Here is a 21,948-nt window from a genome sequence, read left to right on the forward strand (position 1 = left end):
GAAGATATCAAAATCCACTGACATAGAGCCGAAGAAGTCGCGCGGCGCAGCTATGTAAGATGGGGCGGGGAGGGGGGGGGGGGGGGCGAAGTAATAATGGCGACAGCTGTTGGTCGGTGCGGACTGAGTTCGAGTTGTGAAAGCATTTCAAACTCTTGCATGTGAGCGCTGTGCTCCGTCGCATGAGATGACATCTGAACTGAATGCCGTTTAAAAACATTCTGCAGAAGCTCAAGACCGGCAGTAAGAAGAATGACATTCGTTTCGATGGCATTTGAAACGTCCATGTATAGCACGGGTCGTGAGCCTCTCTCAGCGACCTCGTTGCTCTGCGAAACGCAACAAACCGCAGGAAACATCTCCAAGGCCCATTCGTCACGAGACAGAAAAACCCCTCCCCCTCGACAGCTGCTGATGGGTGCGTTTTCCCGCTAGAGTCGCCGCACCCTACCGACCGCCTCCAACTACGTCAAGGGCGTAATGGATTAGCCGCAGCAATGGAAGCGAACAAGCCGTGCCATTATCCACAAAGAGGACGTGAATAGGCCGGCACATGTTGGCAGAGTCATTCAGCGGATGTCGCCAGCACGCTTTTCTGGAAAAGCAAAAACATAAAAGTCGGAGACGCATTTCGCCTTGCTCCGTGGCTTATAAGCGCGGCTGTTTTGGCCCGCGACTTCGCGACGCCTGTTTTTTTTTTTTTTTTGTTTTGTATTCAGTGCTGTGCTCTCACGCGTTTTTGTAGCTTTCTGTCTGCAGCCGGAGACGGACTGTCCTTCTTGTGCTTTCTAACCGCCAGCAGATCGTTTACAAACGATAGCGATCACGCGCTACCACTTTTATGATCAATGTTCGGGATCGCTTACGGCGTTATTTTTAAATAGAGCTCAGCCCCGAGCGACTGCCATTCTTACCGTTACGACAGCTGTCAACAGGTGTCGACATCGGCGCCGCTGAGCTTCTTTCTTTCGAGGGCTGAAGTTTACTCATGGAAGATGTCAGTTCTACAACAAAGCTGTCCACCCATTTAGGCGCCGCTCACAAAATCAGTAGAAATTTTTTTCCCCGTATACAGTCCATGAAGATCTGAATAAATCCATTTAACTTGCTTTGCGATGAGAAATCTGCGCTGCTTAATTTCTACGGATATGCACAAAAGTCTCTGCAATGCGCCTCGGCGGTCGCAGATTTGTCACAATGGCGATTATCATATCGCAGCTGTATTTAATCTGCTCCATTTTATTCTTATAACCAAACCATCTGCACCATAAGGGTAACCCCGGTTAAAACGAGGGCATTGCCAACTTTGAGGAAATAATACCAAGAATATTATCATCAGAATAAAATTGCTAATTAGTCTGACCATTCTTTTACGAGAGAAGGGGTCAGAAGCAGTTCCTTTTTTTATAAGACAGAACAATCTCTCCCTTTGGAAACGATTGGTTTGCCTTTGGAAGACTTGATATTGACCTTGATTAGTGTTTATTGTCAGACATTTAACTATTTGTAAGGCGTGAAGAAACTACAAAATTATACTGGGTGGGAATGGTTATACTTTAGCTGTAAGACACGTAGAAAAGCAGAAAGCCTTTAACAAATGTAAAATTTAGCTGTGTTTGAAAACAGTTTGGACGAATTGTTTAAGCAGGCAATGATAAGTGGGACAGGATGTGTCCGATGAACGGTTTGAGCAGAAAAAAAAGTGCGAGACAGGGTCCCACGGCGTGCCATTCCCACGCCATGAGCACCTAAGAATCAATATCAAGGTCAATCGGAAGCTCTGCCAACTTGTTGTCTTCAGACACGTCCTTGCTCTACACAGCCCAAGAGCTTCTTTAGGAGCGAGCTTCTTTCGTCTTCTTGCAAATTAACTCGCTAATATAGATGATGAAATTTAAGAATATAACTGATAGCAGCATAAAAGAGTGCAAAATCGGTTTATGCACTGCCGACGCAGCATTTGAGAGTACATAAGCAAGCACTCAATATAACAGCTACAAAGTCCATATAATCCTAGCTTTGAGCTCTTGCACTTGACTACGACGACGGTACCCAGGGAGCCCAGATTCCGTTGTTGTTCTCAGGGAATCCTGCAGGATCCTGCGGCTTGCTTACGCTAGGCTTGGCTGCTGCTCCGTAGACGCCAATACGCTCTTTCAAAGTTGCCACAACCTGTCGCAATAATAAGCAAAAACGTATCAGAATAATATCTCAAGCCTACATTTCTGGGATTAGCTACGCTTTCTCGATTCAGATAGTTTGATTTGGCGGTGTGGTGACGAAGATTTGACATCAGCGTATACATGCAATAGCGCCGTGTAGAGGTCAGAAAAGTTTTGTGGCTGAGTTTAACATAACTGCTGTAATATAATTATGCATCGGAAAGGCCGCCAACTGCATTCCCGAGGGCACTTTAAGAAAACGTTTCAGCTTTTTTATTCGTATATATAGAGATAGTGTAAAAAAATTAATGCTTCAATTCAGCATTATCCAGTGATGCTGGTGAATTTAGCCTCATTTAAAATTTTAGTTCCTCCAACTTAGTGCACTACTGCAGTGTAGATTATCGTTAGTATCAAGCACGCTGTCATCATGTACTTTTTCTTGGATTTATTTATTACAAAATAAGCGGGGCACTGCAACCGGTTACACCGCTTTTAAGGACTAACCGTATTTACGTTAAAGTCACGCTGCAGGTTCTCCTATCAAGTTAAATCTATTCTGTCCTGTGCAGTGCTTTCCAAGATTTTCCAGATTGCTTTTGCGATCTAGTCTGCGGCTCTTGTAACATTCCCAGAGTTCAAAATCCCTAAACGGCGACAGTTTCCAGTCTGGCCTTTACTGTCTCAAACAGCCACGTTTACTAGAACAGTTATATTCCACGTCCTAGCAGAAAACCTGGTGGCATAAGGGCTTTTCGAAATGTCGGTGCGTTATAGTTCATAACATCTGACTTAAAAATGTGCTCAAGCAGCAAACTGCTCAAGTGTCACTGAAAGCTGCAGGATCTAGGCCTCAGCCGTGTATTTTATGTGATCATCTAATAAGTGCGCGTAGCCAAAGCACAGCAAGAAATAATGAGCACAGTGGGGACGCAAGCAAATAATAGGTGCAACCGGCAAAATGGCAGTCAGTTGTCATATATGACTTTTCCCATCATTTTGGGGGGTTTTCCATGTATTTGTATTTCCGTGTATTTATTTGTATTTCTCGTGACCATTTATGAAGTGAAAAGGTGATGATTATTCATGCGTTATCTTTGTATTGCCTTTCTCCAAAGCCTCTTCCCATTGTCCCCATAATTTTCACTGTCCTTTTTGCATACTTGAAATAGTGTTTATGCCTGGTTGACTGCTTGTCTGCGGCCAAAACCCACTCCTGTAAAAATCGCTGAAAAATGGATTGGCAGTATTAATAAATAAATAACCTGAAAGCTAAAACTTTTTCCAGTTATTATGGCGCCTTAATAAAATTTTCTTCCCTTTCGACTATAAAGCTTGGAAACCACAACTTTTTTCAGTTATTATTGTGTCTTGATAAAATGTTCTTCCCTTTTGGCTATAAAGGTTGGAAACAACAACTTACATCTGGAAGGGAAGCAGCCAAATTATTCAGCTCGCACGGGTCAGCGACGATATCGAAAAGGTAGACGGAGGAGATCGATATGTTTTGCACAGGGTGTTGACCACAGGTTACAGTGGCTCTTCGCCTCCAGTCCGCGGGAAAGTCCAAGTGATCTTCCTTGTACAGGTCTTTAAGTACGCCAGCTACGGTGGACTGAGCGAGCAGTCGGTCCAGGTCTCCGCACGGACGGCTTCCGCCCGGAGCTCGTTGGCGAGGCTTAAGCACGCTGGTGCCGTCCAGCACCAGCTTGTACCGCGTGTCACGCAGCGCCGACGAGTTACGATACATGTCGTCGTAATTGTAGAGCATCTCGACGCGAGGTGAGCGCTCTCCCTGAGACAGGTGCCGCCACATGTCGAGGCCGTCCAGATCCACCAGACGCGCTGTATCGCCACCTGCAAGAGCACGGTGCGGGAAAGCGAAGGACAAAATATTAGGCAGAAATTAACCTGCTTAGGTAAAACTTAACGGGACGAAAACGAAAACTTCATAGGGACTAAAGTTGAGCCCCGAAACAAACCGCTCATGGATTTTGTTACAAGCACTGGTTTATCTAGGCAAGCGGGACTATACGGTTACACCATCGCAATCGATCACCATGCAATATTCATTTCTCTCGGACTAACGTGACCGTTTTGCATTATCACACAGTGGTGAACATCGCTAACGTCATCATGGTTGCACGGTGTAAGAGAGAAAGAAAAAATAAAAATTGAGGACTGCCGACTACAGCGACGAACGAAATCTCTGGCAGTCATGTCATCCTGCGGACAAAGTACGCGCACAGGGCACTGCGGACAAAAATGCGTTGATGCAGCAGTCAAAAGCACATATACTTTGAATAGAACTCTAGTTCGGGTCCTGTTCTGGACCGACGATGAGACAAGGATGTCTGTAACAGTCCCCCCCCCCCCCCCCCCCCCCGCAACCAGCTAGAAAGCCCGCTACAGGGCTCATATACAGACCTTTCGTCACCACACCACACACAGCCCCATTCGAGAGGCCGCCTCACTCCACAGCCGTCCTGTAGATAATGCTTATTGGCTAGCATATGAACTTGGATGTTTTAAGCTACGACGCAGTACTTATTGTCGTTGTCAAAAGTTTAGAACTCGAGCTTCTTGGTTATACTGTGTGGCTTGTTATGTATTGTCAGCGTATCGAATCTTTTGAAGGTGAAAAAAACGCTTGTTTTCAGCCCTCCGAAAGTTATGCCTACCTCGGGCGCTCTACTATGAGTCCCATTACAAGGCTTAGAAGCAAACATCTAGTCACTTCACTTTAGACAAAGGATATACAGCTAGAGGCAGTATGAGAGGGAACACGGGAGCGCGTAGCCTCCGCGCTTCGCAATGCGCTGCCACCGACAGCCGACGAGAATTGGCGGCACCAGGGGCATTCGCGGAATGAGCAGCCGGCTGTGCTTGCTGAGCATGGGCTACTGTCGCCGATTCTCGCCGCCTTTCGGCGCCAGCGATCAGCGAAGTGCTGCGTCCACGCGCTCCCGTGTTCCCCCTCGTGTTGCTTCTACCTGTATAGACCAGCATTGGCTGCGGCGGCGCCACTTATTAGGAAAAAAAACGGCTACTATCACTGCAACGGATAACGTGCGCCGTCATGGGCTCATAAAAGCACTAATGCACAGCAGTGCGCTGTCATCTGTGTCTATGCCTTGCTGGTACTACAGTAGTGTGAGTAGTGCACCAACCAGCGATCGAGTAAAACGTGGGCAACCAGTCGGTGAGGTGCATCAGTCCGTTGGACACCCTTTGTCTCTGCGCAAGCAGGGGACTCCAGACGAAGGCCGCCGCCCTGGTACCTCCTTCCCAGATCGTGCCTTTACCACCACGCAGTGGCCAGTTGAAGCTGGGATGCCCGTTGTCGCTGCTGAATACGATGACGGTGTTGTTCAGGATGCGGGCGTCGTTCAACGCCTGTACCACCTTACCTACAGACTGGTCCAGGGCGTCCACCATACCTGCGGTGACAAGGATTGACGCATAGAAACTAGTTTTCAGCATCACCCTGCGACCGCTTCGCTATCTTGCTTGCATAACCATTTTTAGGGGACCCCTGCAACCTAAGGCTTCCACAGTGACCAGCAGTACAGCTGTCACATTCTCCTCAGTGTTTCGGGCGCGTTTTTTGCGAGGGCTCCGTATTGTTGCGGAGCTCCTCAGCACCCCTGGATCCGCGACAAGGAAACGCACACTACGTACATAAATAAAAGAATGCTTTAACTGTCGCAACGTTTTTCCTACTCGTGGCCTGAAATTTTAGCCTGGGACGAACTGGTCGTCTGTTTACGTGCGTGACGCTAGTGAAAAATTAGCTCACTTGTTCTTTCACGATATACTCGGAAGCTAGTAAGGGCTCCGGTTTGGGGAACAACAGGGGTAACAAATCTTCATTGATTGCATTTGCTGCAGAAAAAAGCCGTCCGGTCTATAGCAAATGTGCAATTCCTTTTCCCCGCAAGAAACATCTTTATAAAGTATGATGTCCTTCCAATCTTCGCATTATACTTTTACAGGCTTCTATTATGCTATAAATACTCTTCACAACAACGTGATAATCCCTTCACTGTACTTGGACAACTGAGAGAAAATAACAGCTGCCGTAACACTAGATACAAAGAAACTTGGATCACTCCAACACCGAGGACTTACTCTATGAACCAGTCCTTAAGTTACAACCTTCCCGTCTTGCTAAAAAAACTAATCCATGACAATTTTGATATTACCAGAAATTCAAAACACAATATGCGTGACTACTGCCGAGACAATTTCAGCCTGTGGAAGAAGCAGACATGAATTTCCTTGTCCAAAGTTTGGGACATCTATCCTGTATATTCTAGTTATTTATAACATTTGCTTTGAGTACATGTGTGTATTGCGATTTTTTTTTTTGCCTGTGTGTTCGCGCTTAGTGTAAATGTGGATCTGCACCGCGTGCCCATGGCATTACGAATTGATGTGAATGATGTGACCGTCGCCTTCCTCCTGTACTGCGACTGTCTCAAGGAGTCGGGACCTTCAGTCAAGCTGTTACCACAGCTTTTAGTCCCGGCTCCTCCTTTGTAAGAAAGGAAAATAAACTTGAACTTGAACTTGTATGCAGTCTCAAGCATCCAACAAGCCGGCCTGACAGAAAATGACACCAGTATGTTTCGTACCAACCAGCAATTCAGTGATCTCGGCCTATCATGATTAGGGGATGCAGAACGCAACGACGGGTACGAACAAAGAAAGAAAACAGGACTGGTGCTGAAGTTCAGCGCAGTCCTGTCTGCTTTTTTTTTTCGTCCTCGCCGTATCGCGCTGCATACTGCAATCATGCAACGAGACCATTCGAATTCATGTGAAGTGGTAATCAAACTTCCGTCAAGGGCTGAAGCCAAGTACGTACCTATAGTGGATATCCTCGGCTCTGTGCCCTGTTCTGCTGTGACATACCCGAATCACAAAGCTCGTGCTGAAGTTGTAGTTCAGTGATAATGTTTAAAACTAAATAACGACAAAACACAAACTGATTTGCGCATTAATTAAAAGGTCGCATGTGGCGCCGTGACGCGATCCAAAGGTTGACTGAGTTTCACGGAAATATAGTGTTCAACCGCGTCCGAATGCATTCGCAAAGTTGAGTTGTCATTCAATGCTACGGCAGCTTAACCGCCCATCTAAATGGATGTAAGACGTGACTGAAATTGGCTAATTGGCTGCAAACTGCATCTGGCATTACTGAACGGAGCTTGTAAGAAACCGCAAGCCATCCACTGAGCAAAGCAACATGAGCACTATGCAGCAGCAATGGTCTGAACTCTAAAATTAGCGACAGGTCAACAGCGTACCGGTAACTGCACATGCCGCATGTAGCATCAGACTAGATTTTTCGCTAGCTCACCCTAAAAGTGAAATATCCCGTACGCACTGATGCGATTCAATAACCAAAGCTGCATTGTTCCTCAGGACAAGTTCGTGGTTTCGAAGCCGCCACAACCGCATTTACAAGGCACCAAAGGAATAACGGCCGCGTACTAAGGTTTAGGGACGCGCTTAAGATTATATGCCAGAAAACTCTAAGGCGGACTTCGTAGCACAGTTGTAGATCACGCGTGTAACGTACGTTGATCACGTAATTAATTCGGCAAGTGTGAATGCGTACCTAGTCGCTTTTCTGTTGTAAGTGCTTGTGATACTCTTGCAAAAACGTTCTTTTGTATTTTTTATTAATTCTGTTCCCCCTCTTCTCACTTCCCACCAAGCGTAGTAGAAAGAGCTTATCTTTTGCAAGAATATAGCCACTTTTGGTCTCGTACTATGTCCTCGCTAACTTTGCCAATACCGGCCAAAGATACTCGCGGCGATTCGCGATTCATTGCTCCTCTTACCAGCATAAACTGTCCTCTCTCTGTCTCCTATGTAGGGAAACTTGTCGATGTTTTCCTGCGGCGCCTGCAGAGGCACGTGAGGTGCCTGGTAGCTCATCATAAGAAAGAGAGGCTGCGAAAAATAATAGAACATACTGCATTCACAGTGGCGCACTTCGAGCGTATTCTCCGCTCACAGCTCGAAGCCGAACTAAAAAGAGAGAAAGTTCATGCTATGGGACTTAGGCTACATCATACCTTTGACTCCCGTCGGTTGTTGATCAGTTGTTGAGCCCTTTTCGTGAACAAATGGGTAGAATACGAGCCGTTGACCGACCACGAGGGCTCCGTGTTTGACCAGAAATCAAGGCCGTTAAGATTCCCCTTGAAGGAAAGATTGCAAATAGAGAATGGTGTTCTTATCGAAGTAAATGAAAAAGCGGTGAAGGACAGATATCTGGGAAAGTTTGTTAGCGTTCATAATTTAACCGCGCAAAAGACTAGGACGAACATACAATTGTGCGGTAACTTTTACGTTCGTCTTTCTGGTTTCACGGAGTCAAAAATTATTTTTTTTAATCTATAGAAAATGAATGGATGGCGCGCGATGAGCACCTGAGGGATTGACAGTAAGGTAAGTAGGGCTAGTTGGTCTCGCATGGTTGTAAGGTAACGGAGTGAAAGACATGGGACAAAAATAATTGTTTCCTTTCTTCGTGTTCCACACGTTCAAAGATATTACTTTATATTGACCGACTGGACTAGGTATTGTAGCAGAGAACGTTTAACTGCTGCACCTCGAATTTTCCTGTGCACAGGCTATGAAAACAATTTTTTTAAACTATCCGCACTGCCTGCACAGCTAGATGTCTAATGTGATGTCATTTGGCTTTGAACAGCCGCCAAAAATTATGGGCCGGCCAAAGGTGCTCAGCCAGAAGGGAACTATATATATGGTTCTCAGCAACGTTATTCCGTCTCTCTTTTCGAACGCAAAACATCCGAGTGTTTGTGAATGAAAACTCTTGTTATGCAGAGCACAGTGCAAATTATGATGGGAAAAGTAAAAAAGAAATGACTCAATAAGTGAAAGCACAAAGTAATTTGATGTGAATGCGTATGGAAAACCATTATGCGTAAAATGGGCGTAGGACTCGCGCTGCAGCACGAATCGGCATTTGCACCGCATGATAACACAGCTCCCAACACGTAGTCTAAGCTTTTGTTTGTTGGTTACAAAGCCCCTACCGTAGCCTTAAAAGAGCTCTTGTGCTACGTCTGAGAAAGTTGCTGTTGAAGACCGTTTCGTGTAAAATAATAACCTAGAATAAAAAAAGCTAGAAAAGAATTCTCTTTAAATAAACAACGCATCGATCACAGCGCATAGACGAAAAACTAGGTTAAGAATCATCCTGTGCCTCGAACGAAGCAGTCAATGGCGCGGTCGAAACCACCGTTTTCAACGGCGTTTCGCGTGCTTTATACAGGGTGCGGAAAATATCCGTGCCGAATTCGATTTAACCGACGCATTTTCAGTTGACAACATTCATGCAATTGCTGTTGCTAGGTTTCAGACAAAACCCCCTTTATCCGACAGGATTATAAACGGGTTGCACTTCGCCTAACTTCTTGTTCATTTAGGGGTGTTTAGCACAGGTAACATGAAAATCTTTCCCTCTTCTTTTAGCGGTACGTCTGGCATACATCACAGAAATAGTAAACGCAAGGGGCTACTTGCAGCCTTGTTCGAAGTGCGCCGACGTTTACCAGCCGTAGCTAGAGTCGACATTTCTTTGCTGAGAGGCAATTTCCTAAACAACCTCTTTGAGGTCGTTACGTGTCTTCTCTGGTGGAAAGAGTCGAAAATAAGCTAAAAGCCAATAAGTTCTTGTACATACGACTGTGAAGTTGTGGGTGTAGTGATCTTCTTTCCCATTGTAAAAGCCGTAAAAACTGTCGAATCCTCGCCGTGTGGGCGTGATGTCCTCTGTGTAATAGCCCTGGTGCCACTGCGTGTGCAAAAGAAGAATTAAAGTCTCTGCATTTCAATACATAATTTCTCAGCAGCAGCAAATTATCTGAAACGAAGTTGACACAACTGAAATTAAAGCTAAAGCTTAAATATATTTGGTGGCCATAATAAGTATCCGGGCTCTCGGAAAAATTCACCGCTCCTGTATTCTGCAATGTATTTTAAAACTTGGCTTGCCATTAACCAGAGACATTAAAGGCAGTGCTGACACATGCTGACACATACGAAGCACCCAATTTCGCATTTGAAGGACTAACCACTTTAGCCACCAGTCCCATGGCGTCCAATAGCACTGGCGTAAAGTATACTATCGAAGCCCAACGCCAGTAACGTCATATTTGGTCGCGTTAGATGCAAACACATTTGCTTCATCTCGTAGCAAAAGAAAACACATGCAGTACAGTTTAGAACGCACACCTTTCCGACCAGGTGTGTTTCGTAGCCAAGATCCTTCAGATACTGAGGCAGAACTGCCACATTGGAGGGCAGTGCCCGAGGCTCAGCGCCATGTAACGGAGGACCCTGCATGCCTGAAAAAAATTGGCGGGTGATTAGCTTTGGTTAAGCCTAGTAGGTTGCGAAAGCGAGCGCAGCGCCTCTAACTGAAGGAACGCGGCGCGCCGCGTCTAAAGAAGGAACGCAGTGCGCCGCGTGTACAGGTCACGCGTGGCTACCCGCCGCCGCTGCGCGACGACTCGACTTGGTAGCCTATCTCTCACCCTAGTATGACGTCACGGTATGACGTCAGTAGGCATGACATGACGTCAGAGGTCATTCTAAATGTCACGCGTGGCTACCGGCCGCCGCTGCGCTATGACTCGACTTGGTCGCCCATCTCTCACCCTTGTATGACGTCACGGTATGACGTCACTAGGCATGGCATAACGTCAGAGGTAATTCTAAATGTCACGCGTGGCTACCGGCCCCCGCTATGCGAAAGACTATTCATGAGCATAGTATTGCTTTCGCAATAAAATATATATAGCAAGCGTACCAAACCGAAGCTGCAAAGCTCTGGTTATGTTGATTGTTATGCTACCAGATATTTACAAACACGGAAGGGTTATATCAGAAACGCGATATTCTAATTAAGCTCGATATCCCATTTTTCGTATTATCCTACCTGCGGTACTAGAAGCTCGAGAAGCATATCTCGACGCATGATCAACCTTCGCGCACCCGTCAACTTCTCACGGCGGCGGTAACCTAGTGGTTTGAGCAACCACCTCTTATGCGGGAAGTGCAGAGTTCGATACTTTGTACCGCTGAGAACTTATCGGTTTTGCGCTGGGTACAAGCCTTACGCCGGCCTGGCTCTCGGCTTCTGAACTGCTTGTGAAAATGAGACTCCGACCACACCTCATGCAGACCAGAACACTCTTCTTAGCTGTTTTGCGTCAAGCTGCTCTTGCGTCATTAAGATGTTAAAAAAATTATCGTCGTCGTCATCCCATGTCTTTCTTATATATCTGACTTTCTGCATTCCACATGAACGCCCAACTGCAACCATAACTAACCAAACTGGCGCAGCGTACATTTCCGGTCATTCCAAAATCTTGCCGAATTAGAACTGCTTAATTCCTAATGCAGACCACATGGGATTAGGTTGGATTGACGGGAATTTCGCATCAGGAATTATTGAGAATATCAGCGGAAAGACTGCCTATGTGAAACTAAGAATGCGCTGCCTGGGATCGTAATACGGTACACGCGAGCAAAGAGCCATATAGTAAAACAAGAAAGTGGGTACTATAGAACCATGAATATCATATTCCAGTACGCAAAAGTTGATACTTCATACTCAAAATTGATTCTTATAAGAATCTACTCCAATTGCGTGCAAAATTGCTACACTAAATGCACTGTCACATATCGTAGCAAGGTCTGAAAGATTCTGATGAAGGCCATTCACGGTCCAAACGTACATAAATTGTTTCTAGAAAAAATAGCAGTAAAAGTATTTTTCAGCCTGTTATTCACATACAATTCATCCACAGTATGATATCGGAGTTGTGAGGGCAAAAGAACGAGAGTAATAATGGAAGCAATTTTTGTAAGAAATGTGGGGGCTTATTCTTTCTGTACCGGTCTCGGGAATACTATTTTGTTTATGTTAACGTTTCGTCGTTGCTGCATTTCGTTATGAACAGTCTCATGTCCATTATGTACGGGAGGTTCCATTTCAGTCTCCGACTACGGGAGCGCTTCCTGAATACCCCTTTCATGTACACGCGTGCATCCAAAATAAAAACGATTCTGATTCTGATTCTGATCAGAAGCATCGCGCCCTCAACTACAGAAGAACGTCGACTGTTCTCGTGAATAGTACGACTGATCCAAATGTTGAAATGTTATTCACTTCCACAACAAACTACGCCCCCCGTTCAGACCGAAATTAGGGGGAGAATTCTGCTTACTCAGTGTGGTGACATCATACTACTCGCTTGTGCCCGAGTCAAAGAGAGAAAACTGGTTTAGCTAAGTAATGGTGTATACCTCGCTTATTACCCTTATCACAACATTGCCTTGGCGCGCAGGGATAATTTCAGTCATTTGCGTAGGTGGATAATTGAGAGATGAGTAGACGTTTAATTTAAAGACGACCATTGATCAGCTCAACTTGGCACATATTATAAACATATCTTGTGACTTTTACAAGGTTTTCTTTGAACTTTTTTGGCACTGTACAAGCTCCTGGGTAAACAAAAAATGTGCGTCATTTTATTTTTCTTTTATTATCATGATTATCATCATCGTAACCCGGGTCCCACTCAGCGAAGGCAAAAGACTGAAATTTCAGCATATCGTCAGCATTGTTCAGCAAATATATATTATAGAATTAACGCGCTCTAATATCTTTAAGCTTCTGCTTCCGCCCTCACATATCCGCTCACGTATCTCGCTCACCATACCTACAAGTGGCGTCTAATTTGGGGCTAATAGGAACGACACTCTAGACTTTCATTGTTGTGGATTGCCGAACTAAAATGCCGACTCAAGATCCATCCACCATTTCATGGTCGCAACGCTAGAACGTCCGCTCTATTCGAAATTATGATTCCACGCTTCAGTCAGCTTATCAGATATTCATGTTCATCTAATCATTCGTGTTAAAGAGTTGTCAGTGCATTTATGATGCACCTCTCGGCTTTTTTATGCACTGGGAGATCACCTGTGCGCATCGGGTAGAGTCCCGTCAGAAGAGCGGCCCTGGATGGAGTACAAGAGGGCAGAACGTAGTAGTTGTTGAGTATGACGCCATCCGCAGCCAAGGTGTCCAAGTTGGGCGTTGGAATCTGACATCCATGAAAGCTCACGTCGCCCCATCCCTGCAGGAATGAGTTAGGAGAGCGATGTCAAATAAAAGCGTCACAATTCACAAGTAGCCCGCGGCTTACAACGGCAAGAAAGTCTTGAGGGACAGTAGCTTCTCAGAATCTTCAACAATCTGAAGAAGCGAAAACTGTTGCAGTTCACTCTGATGCCAGTTAAATTTCTAGCGCTTTCATGCTGACTCTGACAAAAGGCTAATGCGTCCTGGAAATATTGTTTTAAATACTTCGTAGAGGCTAAAGGAAAAAGAAAACCTCAGCCGTTCTTCGGTTAGATGAAACTTCTTGATGCATAAATGCAGAGCGGTGACGTATTGCGCTAAAGTGAGGGACGTTTCCTCCTCCGATACTTGGTTGAAGAGATGTCGTTCAGCTGTCTGCCTGCTCTTGTTTGTACGCCGACGCTTCTTTTCATTCCTAGCCTCAGCTATTTCATTGGACAGCAATGGCTGTTAATGGCATTCCTCCGGTTTCACGCGTTATATGCTGCTGTCACGACTCAACAAAGCCGAGAGGGTAGGAGAGCGTGAAGCACGGCGAAATGTATGGAATGGGAAGAGAAATAGCGGGTCGAGTTGTAAGTGCAGTACTGAAGTGAGCAAGACGCGAAGAGGAAGGGTACAGTACAGCAGCTGAAAACAAAACGAGCTGAAGGATGATTAGATTGCTTTACATTTCCCTGGTTAATAAAATGTTCATATCGATTACTAGCTTAATACAACACCTTCAAAGCAGCTTTTATAATGGCTGCGCCAAAGTCTTTCTCTTGGGTATTGTAAGTCGATTGGCTACATTCTGGGTGTTTCACTCAAGACTGCCAGCAACATTTAAAAACAGGTTATTCTGAGTAAGAAGAGCGATCTTTTCGGCATACCATTGTCAGCGGAGTAGTGCTTTGCAATGCAGCTAAGACGTCCTTCTAGCAGGCTGGTTAACTAATATTGATAGTCATGTTTATCACTATTACTGGCTGTTAGGCTCTTTATTTATTGAAAGGCATGCAGTCCACAGTAAGATATATCTATATCATGCTTTACAATTTCGAAAATGCCATTTTTGTCGATGTTTCAGTGCGAAGTATTTCTAGGCCACACACGGGCCAGTGCGATACCGCGCGGCCAGAAAAAGCGGTAGCCACGCCCACGAGCACGCGTCACGCCTCGGCGCGCCTGTCGCGTCTTCTCTGCCCGCTCGCCGTTCCCAATCGGGAGCTGAGAAAGCAGCACACGTGACACCCGGTTCAATTCACTCGGTGAACATATGCTTTGATTAACGGCATGCAACAACTCATGTAAACGTTACTGGCGCGCCTCAAGGGTCTGTTTTGGGGCCTTAGTTTTTTTTTTAAGTTTGTTAGTGTAGACGCTTTAGAGTGCAAGCTATGATTATATGTTAATGAGAGTGCTTTATAGGAACGTCAGCAATCTACAGAGCCATTTCAAGGGAGTTCATGGCTTTTGCACGAAGTGTGATATGTCTTTCAACAGCGACAAACTTCAACTCGTATCGTTTACCCGTAACCATCTGCCGGTTACGTCAGCGCATAGTATGGATGGAATCCGTTTTGAAAGTGTTCAATATTACAGATTTCTAGGCGACGATATTTCAGACAACTTACTACGAAATAGGAGTATTGAATATCTGACATTGAGGACTAAGCACCATTAAGCAGCACCAGGTATAGCCGTTCCATTAGTTTCAGTGGTAGACTGCGCGTGACGGACGGACGTCGTGGGTAGAACGCATGCGGCAACTTGTTATCGTTTTGCGCACTTCACGCGTAATCAAAAAGTAAAACACTGTCAATTTAATCATGAAGGAAAACACCACAGTTCCCCAAACCTGTATTTATAATCAAGCGGAAGTGTTGTTCAACATAAAATTACTGTTTCCTTCACCTCCAGGCACTGAGGAGCAGGGCGTCGAAAACTTTTTAGTTTTGTTTTTTCCTAGTGCTTGGTTTATTGGTTTATTGCGGTTTAACGTCCCGAAGTAACTCAGGCTATAAGGGACGCCGTAGTGAAGGGCTCCGGAAATTTCGACCACCAGGGGTTCTTTAACTTGCACTGTTTTCCTAGTGCTTTCGTTGGAAGCCCTCCGCATGAGATAAGACCACCTTTTTTTCTCTTCTCGGGCATATAAATTGGAGGCTTATTGCTGGTCTCTGAGGATGTTTGTTTCTTGTGCAAAAGTTCCTTAGAATCAGTTTAATCTCCCGTTTCTATTTCATTTCGTTGTTTTTGTATTAAAAAATTTCTAAACTTGTTTGTAAATAAATTAAAAGCACCATAACAATTTCCAGGGTAAGGGTCTGAGCTGTGTTTCGTCCTTGAAGCAATACAAGCCGCTCCTATTCGTGACGAAGTGCCGCCACTGGTTTAATATACAGTGCCGTAAAGACTTCCATTTGAGGTGACAATAACGCGGGCTGCAAGAAATTCTAGCACTTCAGACTTGACGCGCATATTGTGAGGAGTGCTGTCCCTTACCAGGTCATCAGCGAACAAGAACACGATGTGGGGTGGTTGTGTGGCACCTCCTGCCATAGGCAGAGCAAGAAGCCAAAGGGCCAGACAATAAATGCAGGTTTTTATGGTCCTGTAAAAAATGAATGGATGTATGTAACATTCATGAGATTTTTACAACGCGGCTCACTACTGAATACGTTAAAGAACTACACTCGGCCAGCAAGTTATTGGAAACATGGTGCCAAGGCTACTTAATTCACTATACATTCGGAACGCTCACCTTAATATTATTAGCTTTAAAGCACTATGCGCCATTATCAGCAACTCCTGCAGCTTTGCGATGTAAAAACCATACGCTGTGATTTGTTCGGGTCGCTTTCTGAGATGTCAAGTTGATATACTCTGTAAATATTTTTATGTGTATTTGTTTTTGCTATTTGGCTAGCTTTGCCTTATCTTTACATTTTGTTCAGCTACGCAATGTGCAGGGCTTCATTATTATTAATATTGTTGTTATGTGTATCCTATTTGTTTTTTGCTGCTAAGCTGTTTTGCCACTTCTGCGAGATGCCATTATGGGAGTGTGAAATTTTCGTAAAGCTGTCCTAGGGCCAGTTTTCTACTTGCGCTTCAAGTTCTCATATGCACACTGAATGGGATGTGATGCAGAGAAATTTCAATTCAGTGTCGTCAATTCAGTTCAGTACATGGTTCTGAAAGTAAGAAAATCTGCAGCGGGTCGACCCCCACGATATCATTCCTGACATGTAGAAAGTGATAACTTTAAAATATTTTCTCTAAATTTGCTCTAAAGTTCTTCGGATCGAACGCGAAGAACGCCGCAAGAAATTTTCATTTCTCGAGATTAGCAACACACGTTTTTGCCGTGCAGTTGATCTGTTTGATCGCATTGTGCGAAATCCTGTGTGCTTTTTGAATATGGCGAACAAAATATCTAGCCACTCGGCCCAGATTCAGGTATCACTGTGGAAGCTACATAGTAAACACCCAGCAACATTCTGTATGCCGCTGCAGAATGTTCCCACTGTTCATAATTTGCCGGCATGCTGGGCATGTTATTATACAGGGTGTTTCACCTAAGACTTTCTGCAATTTTAAAAAATAAGCTATTTGAATTAGATGCGCGCTTTTTCTGGCATAGCATTGTCAGTGGTGTAGTACATCATAATGCAGCTAAGCCGTGCTAACTAGCAGGCTTGTTAACCAATATTTAATAGTTAACTTTTAAACTATTACCGTTGGGCTCTTTAATTATTGAGAGGCATGTAGCCCACCGTAAGTAATGTCCGTATCCGTTTTTAGAATTTCGAGAACGCGATTATCCTTGGCGCTGTGGCCCAACAAATTTTGGCTATTTCGACGAGTTAGGTTCACTGGAGAGGTTGCTTTGCCTGCAAGCTTCTCAAACCGCATGTATTTTGGCGCGAGGTAGGCGAAATTTGTTGGGCTACAGCGCCGAGGATAATCGCGTTCTTGAAATTCTAAAAACGGATATGGACATTACTTACGGTGGGCTGCATGCCTCTCAATAATTAAGGAGCCCAACGGTAATAGTTTAAAAGTTAACTAATAAATATTGGTTAACAAGCCTGCTAGTTAGCACGTCTTAGTAGAATTATGATGTACTACAGCACTGACAATGCTATGCCAGAAAAAGCGCGCATCTAATTCAAATAGCTTATTTTTAAAAATTGCAGAAAGTCTTAGGTGAAACACCCTGTATATTAAAACTGATCTGCGCCCCTATTCCCCGTGACTATGGCTTGTTTAAATTTAGATTTTGCAAGTTATAGTATCTGACGCAAAGAAAATTAGAGCCCGCGTCCTCAAACGCGGATAGTATTTCGAAGTATCTCTCTCTCTCTCTCTCTCTGGCTCTCTCTCTTTTTTAGATGGTCAACTGTTGTTGGACAAGATTGGTGACCCATAATACAAGATCAGTATCTTCTTGCGCCAACACTCAATTTAAAGCATGTTTTCAAAACTTTTTGATACATTACATTACTTCCACAAATCACGGCGAATTTACGATCTCCCAACACAAGCCGCAGCGCAGCTTGAAGTTAAACGGCAGCAATTCGCTATCCTCACTTAACGGAAGTAAACGTCGCTTTGGAGTCACCCATATGCTAGCCATCAGTGCATGTTCAGGAGACCAAGCTTGGCGGCAAAAGCAGCGAAAAAAAAAAAGCTTTCTTTGCGATCATCGATATGTTGCGAATACCAGCGCTGCCAGTGGTCGCTTCCCGCAGCCTCGCTTGAATATTACTGCCGAGAGTGGCGATTAAGCCGACATCTTCCGAAATTGACCTGCACTTTGCAATCCTGGGGCAGCCCGAGCCCGTAACGCCGGACGAGTTGGGGTTGAATTAACGCTCGAACGGCCGAGCAGTAGCATTGTGGTTTGCCTGTTAGCATCAGAGGGCGAAATTCTAGTGGCCCGTGTAACGCCAGGTGGTCGAAATTTCCGGAGCCCTTCACTACGGCGTCCTTCATAGACTGAGTCGCTCTTGGACGTTAAACGCCATAAACCAAATCAAACCAGCAATAAGCACCACGAGCTCACATATAAGGATCTGGTCGCCGTTGACGCTTTTGTACCCGGAGTGATACTCCGCATCACCATTATGAAACCGTTGCCTGCGCTCTGGCCGAATTGTTCCCGAAGTTCTTCGGGTACTGCTTCGGGCGATCCATCGTTCCCGCCATTATGAGGAGCAACTGCCTAACGACAGGTTTACGAACCACGAAAAACGAGCCACACTCCCCACCCGCTTTGACTCTATCAGAGTGTGAGAGTAGATAAAAAAAAACAACCTGGAAGTCGTGAAACCAGCCCGCGTTCCTTTAAACTGATAGCGCCGTAAATGCCCGAAAGGTTTCTTCCGATGCAGAGAAACGACAACAGTCGGGATTTTTTTGCATGCACTATATGAGGCTGATGTCGTACCTGGTGTGAAACGTTGTTTTCGATGGTGTCCGCAGAAGTTCTGACTTCGGAACATCCTGATACGAACCTTCTGCCTGGGGCAGTAGATCGCTAAAACGCTGTGTTTTGCCATCCGCCTTTGCAAGACAGCAAGCTCCTTGAAGGGTCATCTTTTGGGCTTCGTCGGATGCTGGTGAAAATGCAGGAAAGACACGGTAAACATGCACTTATTTAGACATCTTGGCGTACAGTGAAGTTGACCATAGCTTGAGAAAAGCAGGACGAAATGATAAATTCAATGGCATGCACGTCGCGAGAAAGGCAGAAAACCCTGTTCCTTCAAAGTACACAGAGATTCGGGCAGCACAGTTAGAACTAACGCACAAGCTTTTACTCAATGAACTTGGGAATAAAAGACGCGAAGCCAAATGACTTGAAACTCACTGCAGTATGATCCACACGAGGCAAGTGACATGTTACCGCCGCACTGAGAAATATCTCCGTTACTTGTGCGTGAAAACTGAATTACTGCTCGGTGACCATATCACGCTGTATATCCCCACATTGCTCTGACGATCGACACTAGGAAAAGTAGGCAGGCGAAAGAAGTCAGACAGGCCTCCAGGCCGGCGTAAATCTCGCACCAACTTTTCATTGGGGAAACTCGGTGTCAGGAAGGTAACTCGGCGGCGAAGGCAGTGGCACGCTCGCTTGGCAATCGTCGCGATTAGAACACCCGTCACGGCCGACGGCGGTCCTCTATTTATACCCTGCTTGGAACCTTGGCAATACCGAGCATACATCGTCGAGATCAGCAAGAGACCACGCACGATTTCGATCCAACACGAACAATCTGGTATCGCTTAGCGGGTGTGCGCACGGTAACGTGCTTGCCATGGTGAGCAGAAAGTAATATTTCCACGTGCCGACGGCAATAAACACAAAAAGAAAAAAGGTATAAACATGAGAGAACATTGCGACTGTATTGATTAATCTGTACTGTGTGATTCTGTTAGGCCTAGCACTGGCTCTGTCGATGATAATTCAATGCCTGAACTGCAAACGTGAAACATTCTTCCGATAGCGAGATCTTTTCATGATGGAATTGTTAACATCGCTTACCGATTAAAGTGCATCCCAAGAGAGCATGGATGTGCTTGAGAATTATATTCGCGTTTATCGAAGCGCACGAACGGCACTCAAGACCGATAGACAGTCAAGGAAACGGCGCAATTAACAACTAGCTGTCTTACTGCATTTCATTCGGCTGAAATACATGTCAGACGAGACAAATGCTGTGAAAATTAATTTCTGAGTTGCGCCGTGTTCTTGACTTGTCCGTCTGGTTTGCTGTTCAAGCGCTTTGCTCCAAAAAGTTACGCACGAATTCACCCAAAAAAACAGCACTTCCGCACTTGGGTTTTCGCGCCTGCGCAGTTTCTGTATGCATGCGATCTCAGCAATATATTAATAAATAAATTCGCATTGAAGAAAGGAAAGGCGCAGTAACTGTCTCACAACTGGGTGGGCACCTCAACCACGCCTTGAGGTAATGAATGAAGGAGGCAGTGAATTAAGGAAGAGAGAAAAAGGGACCGCAGAGGCTAGCTCTGGATAAGCTTCGAACGCCTCGGGTTATTTAATGCGCACTGACATCGCACAACAAATGGGCGTTAAAGTCGGCGGGGGAGGAAAAAGTGGCTGGCTACGGCTCTTTGGAAACGCTGCGTAACTGACTCTGAGTGTGCACCTCAACTGCGCCTTGAAGGAAGGAATGGTACATGGTACAAATGGTACATGGTACAAGGAATATGGTACAAAAACCTAGCACCACATATCAAAGCAATGCATGGGGATAGGGTAGCTAGTGCATGAGAGTGATGGGAGTGAATTGCGCCGGGTGCAGTCGACCGCAGTGGCATCGCTGTGCATAGCGGAAGCGCTACTCGTTTCCTTTGCATAACGCGACAGCATGCTTGCGCTTTTTTTGATGTTGCTATGTGGCACTCGTGCGGATCCGATAAATGATCACGTTTGCTGCACTTACCTGATTTTAAGAACGTATTGTTGTGCTTTGGACGATGTTCTTGTGCCATCAAATCCGTTTCGGTCAGCCTCTCGGTTTCCCGGCCGAGTTTCCCGGCCGTCTGTTTTCGGACGGAGTGGACTCCAACCCGCTTACCATAGAACGAGCTCAACGGAGAGAGCGAAGTAGACTGTCGGGAAGCTTAATGTTTATACACTTTCTGAAACAGTGTCCTTCCTTTATGGAGGAAGGCAGACGCGGTCTTTTTTCCAGCTCGCCTTGCCGAGTGGGCTATCTTCTGCATGCTCGCTAGACCCGATTAGATTGCTCTCGAAGGACAACGATCCCACGTGCCCACTTCAACGTGATGTTTAGAACTGCTTGCGGCGATGCAGGCGTCGTAATATAGACAATGTTTTTGAGAGAGGTGCCTTCCTCTGCCAACGATCCTCTCAGGTCAAACATTTATTACCATCGCTGGATCTAACGAGCATTAAAAGATTAAAGTCAACGAAGGTGATTCCGTGAAGACCGCATTCATCACGCTGCACAGCCTATGCTGCAGTTCCAAATCACATCATTTGGGCTTTGGAACGCACAAGCACCATTTCAGCAAGTTATGGACTGTGGCAGGCATGAAGTTGATTGCAAACCTCGTCGGTCTATAGACGGCGTCGTCGTTGTTCTTGCGGACTCTGACGATCACGTGACTTTGCGGACACTGACGATCAAGGGTTCGCGCGAATAGCAGAGCCCTTTACACAGGTGGTTAAGGTAAGCGTACCTGTCAGGTGGAGTTTGCGATGAAAATTGATGCCTTCTAACACCTCGAACGCCGCTTGCAATCGCCACTGGTACCCAGGTACTTTTACGGAAACGGCGATGCAACGGAAAAGAATAAAAACAACTGACAACAGAAACAACACAGATAACCGGTTGCAAAACGTCAGTTCCAGGGTGAAAATGCTACAAAAGCCTCGCCTCCGCAGTCTCATCACTGCCTCTCAGACCCTCTGCCTTTTGAAGAGTGCCGGACTGTTGCTGTTTGGATACGAGATCCTGGAATTTGTATCAAGTCTAATTTGAAATTGCAGCGGTTAGGGAGCCATTTTTATGCGTAATTCGTTTGCAACGACAATGTAGAAAG

At 45.4% G+C, this 21,948-nt stretch overlaps 1 protein-coding gene across 4 annotated transcripts; it reads right to left on the reverse strand.

Annotated features, from left to right (window-relative positions):
• Positions 1–1,920: 1,920 nt before the first annotated feature.
• On the reverse strand, positions 1,921–21,080 carry LOC149341995 (arylsulfatase B-like). Of its 4 annotated transcripts, none has more exons than XM_089544293.1 (11): positions 20,823–21,080; positions 18,797–18,953; positions 15,847–15,955; positions 13,198–13,354; positions 10,443–10,555; positions 9,892–10,002; positions 8,252–8,377; positions 8,015–8,126; positions 5,333–5,602; positions 3,586–4,019; positions 1,921–2,172 (listed from the first exon to the last, which is right to left on the reverse strand). In XM_089544293.1, exons 1-11 carry the CDS (start codon positions 20,869–20,871, stop codon positions 2,038–2,040), a joined length of 1,773 nt encoding a protein of 590 aa, XP_089400419.1. In that variant the 5' UTR covers positions 20,872–21,080; the 3' UTR covers positions 1,921–2,037. The 4 variants fall into 4 exon arrangements, with proteins under 4 accessions (XP_089400419.1, XP_089400418.1, XP_089400420.1 ...); XM_089544292.1 differs by having other exon boundaries at positions 18,797–18,965; XM_089544294.1 differs by lacking the exon at positions 20,823–21,080 and adding an exon at positions 19,220–19,486 and having other exon boundaries at positions 18,797–18,965.
• Between the last annotated feature and the right edge of the window lie 868 nt (positions 21,081–21,948).

Source organism: Amblyomma mixtum, chromosome 5, assembly GCF_055824585.1.
Source record: "Amblyomma mixtum isolate Tamu chromosome 5, ASM5582458v1, whole genome shotgun sequence".
Lineage (NCBI taxonomy): Eukaryota > Metazoa > Arthropoda > Arachnida > Ixodida > Ixodidae > Amblyomma > Amblyomma mixtum.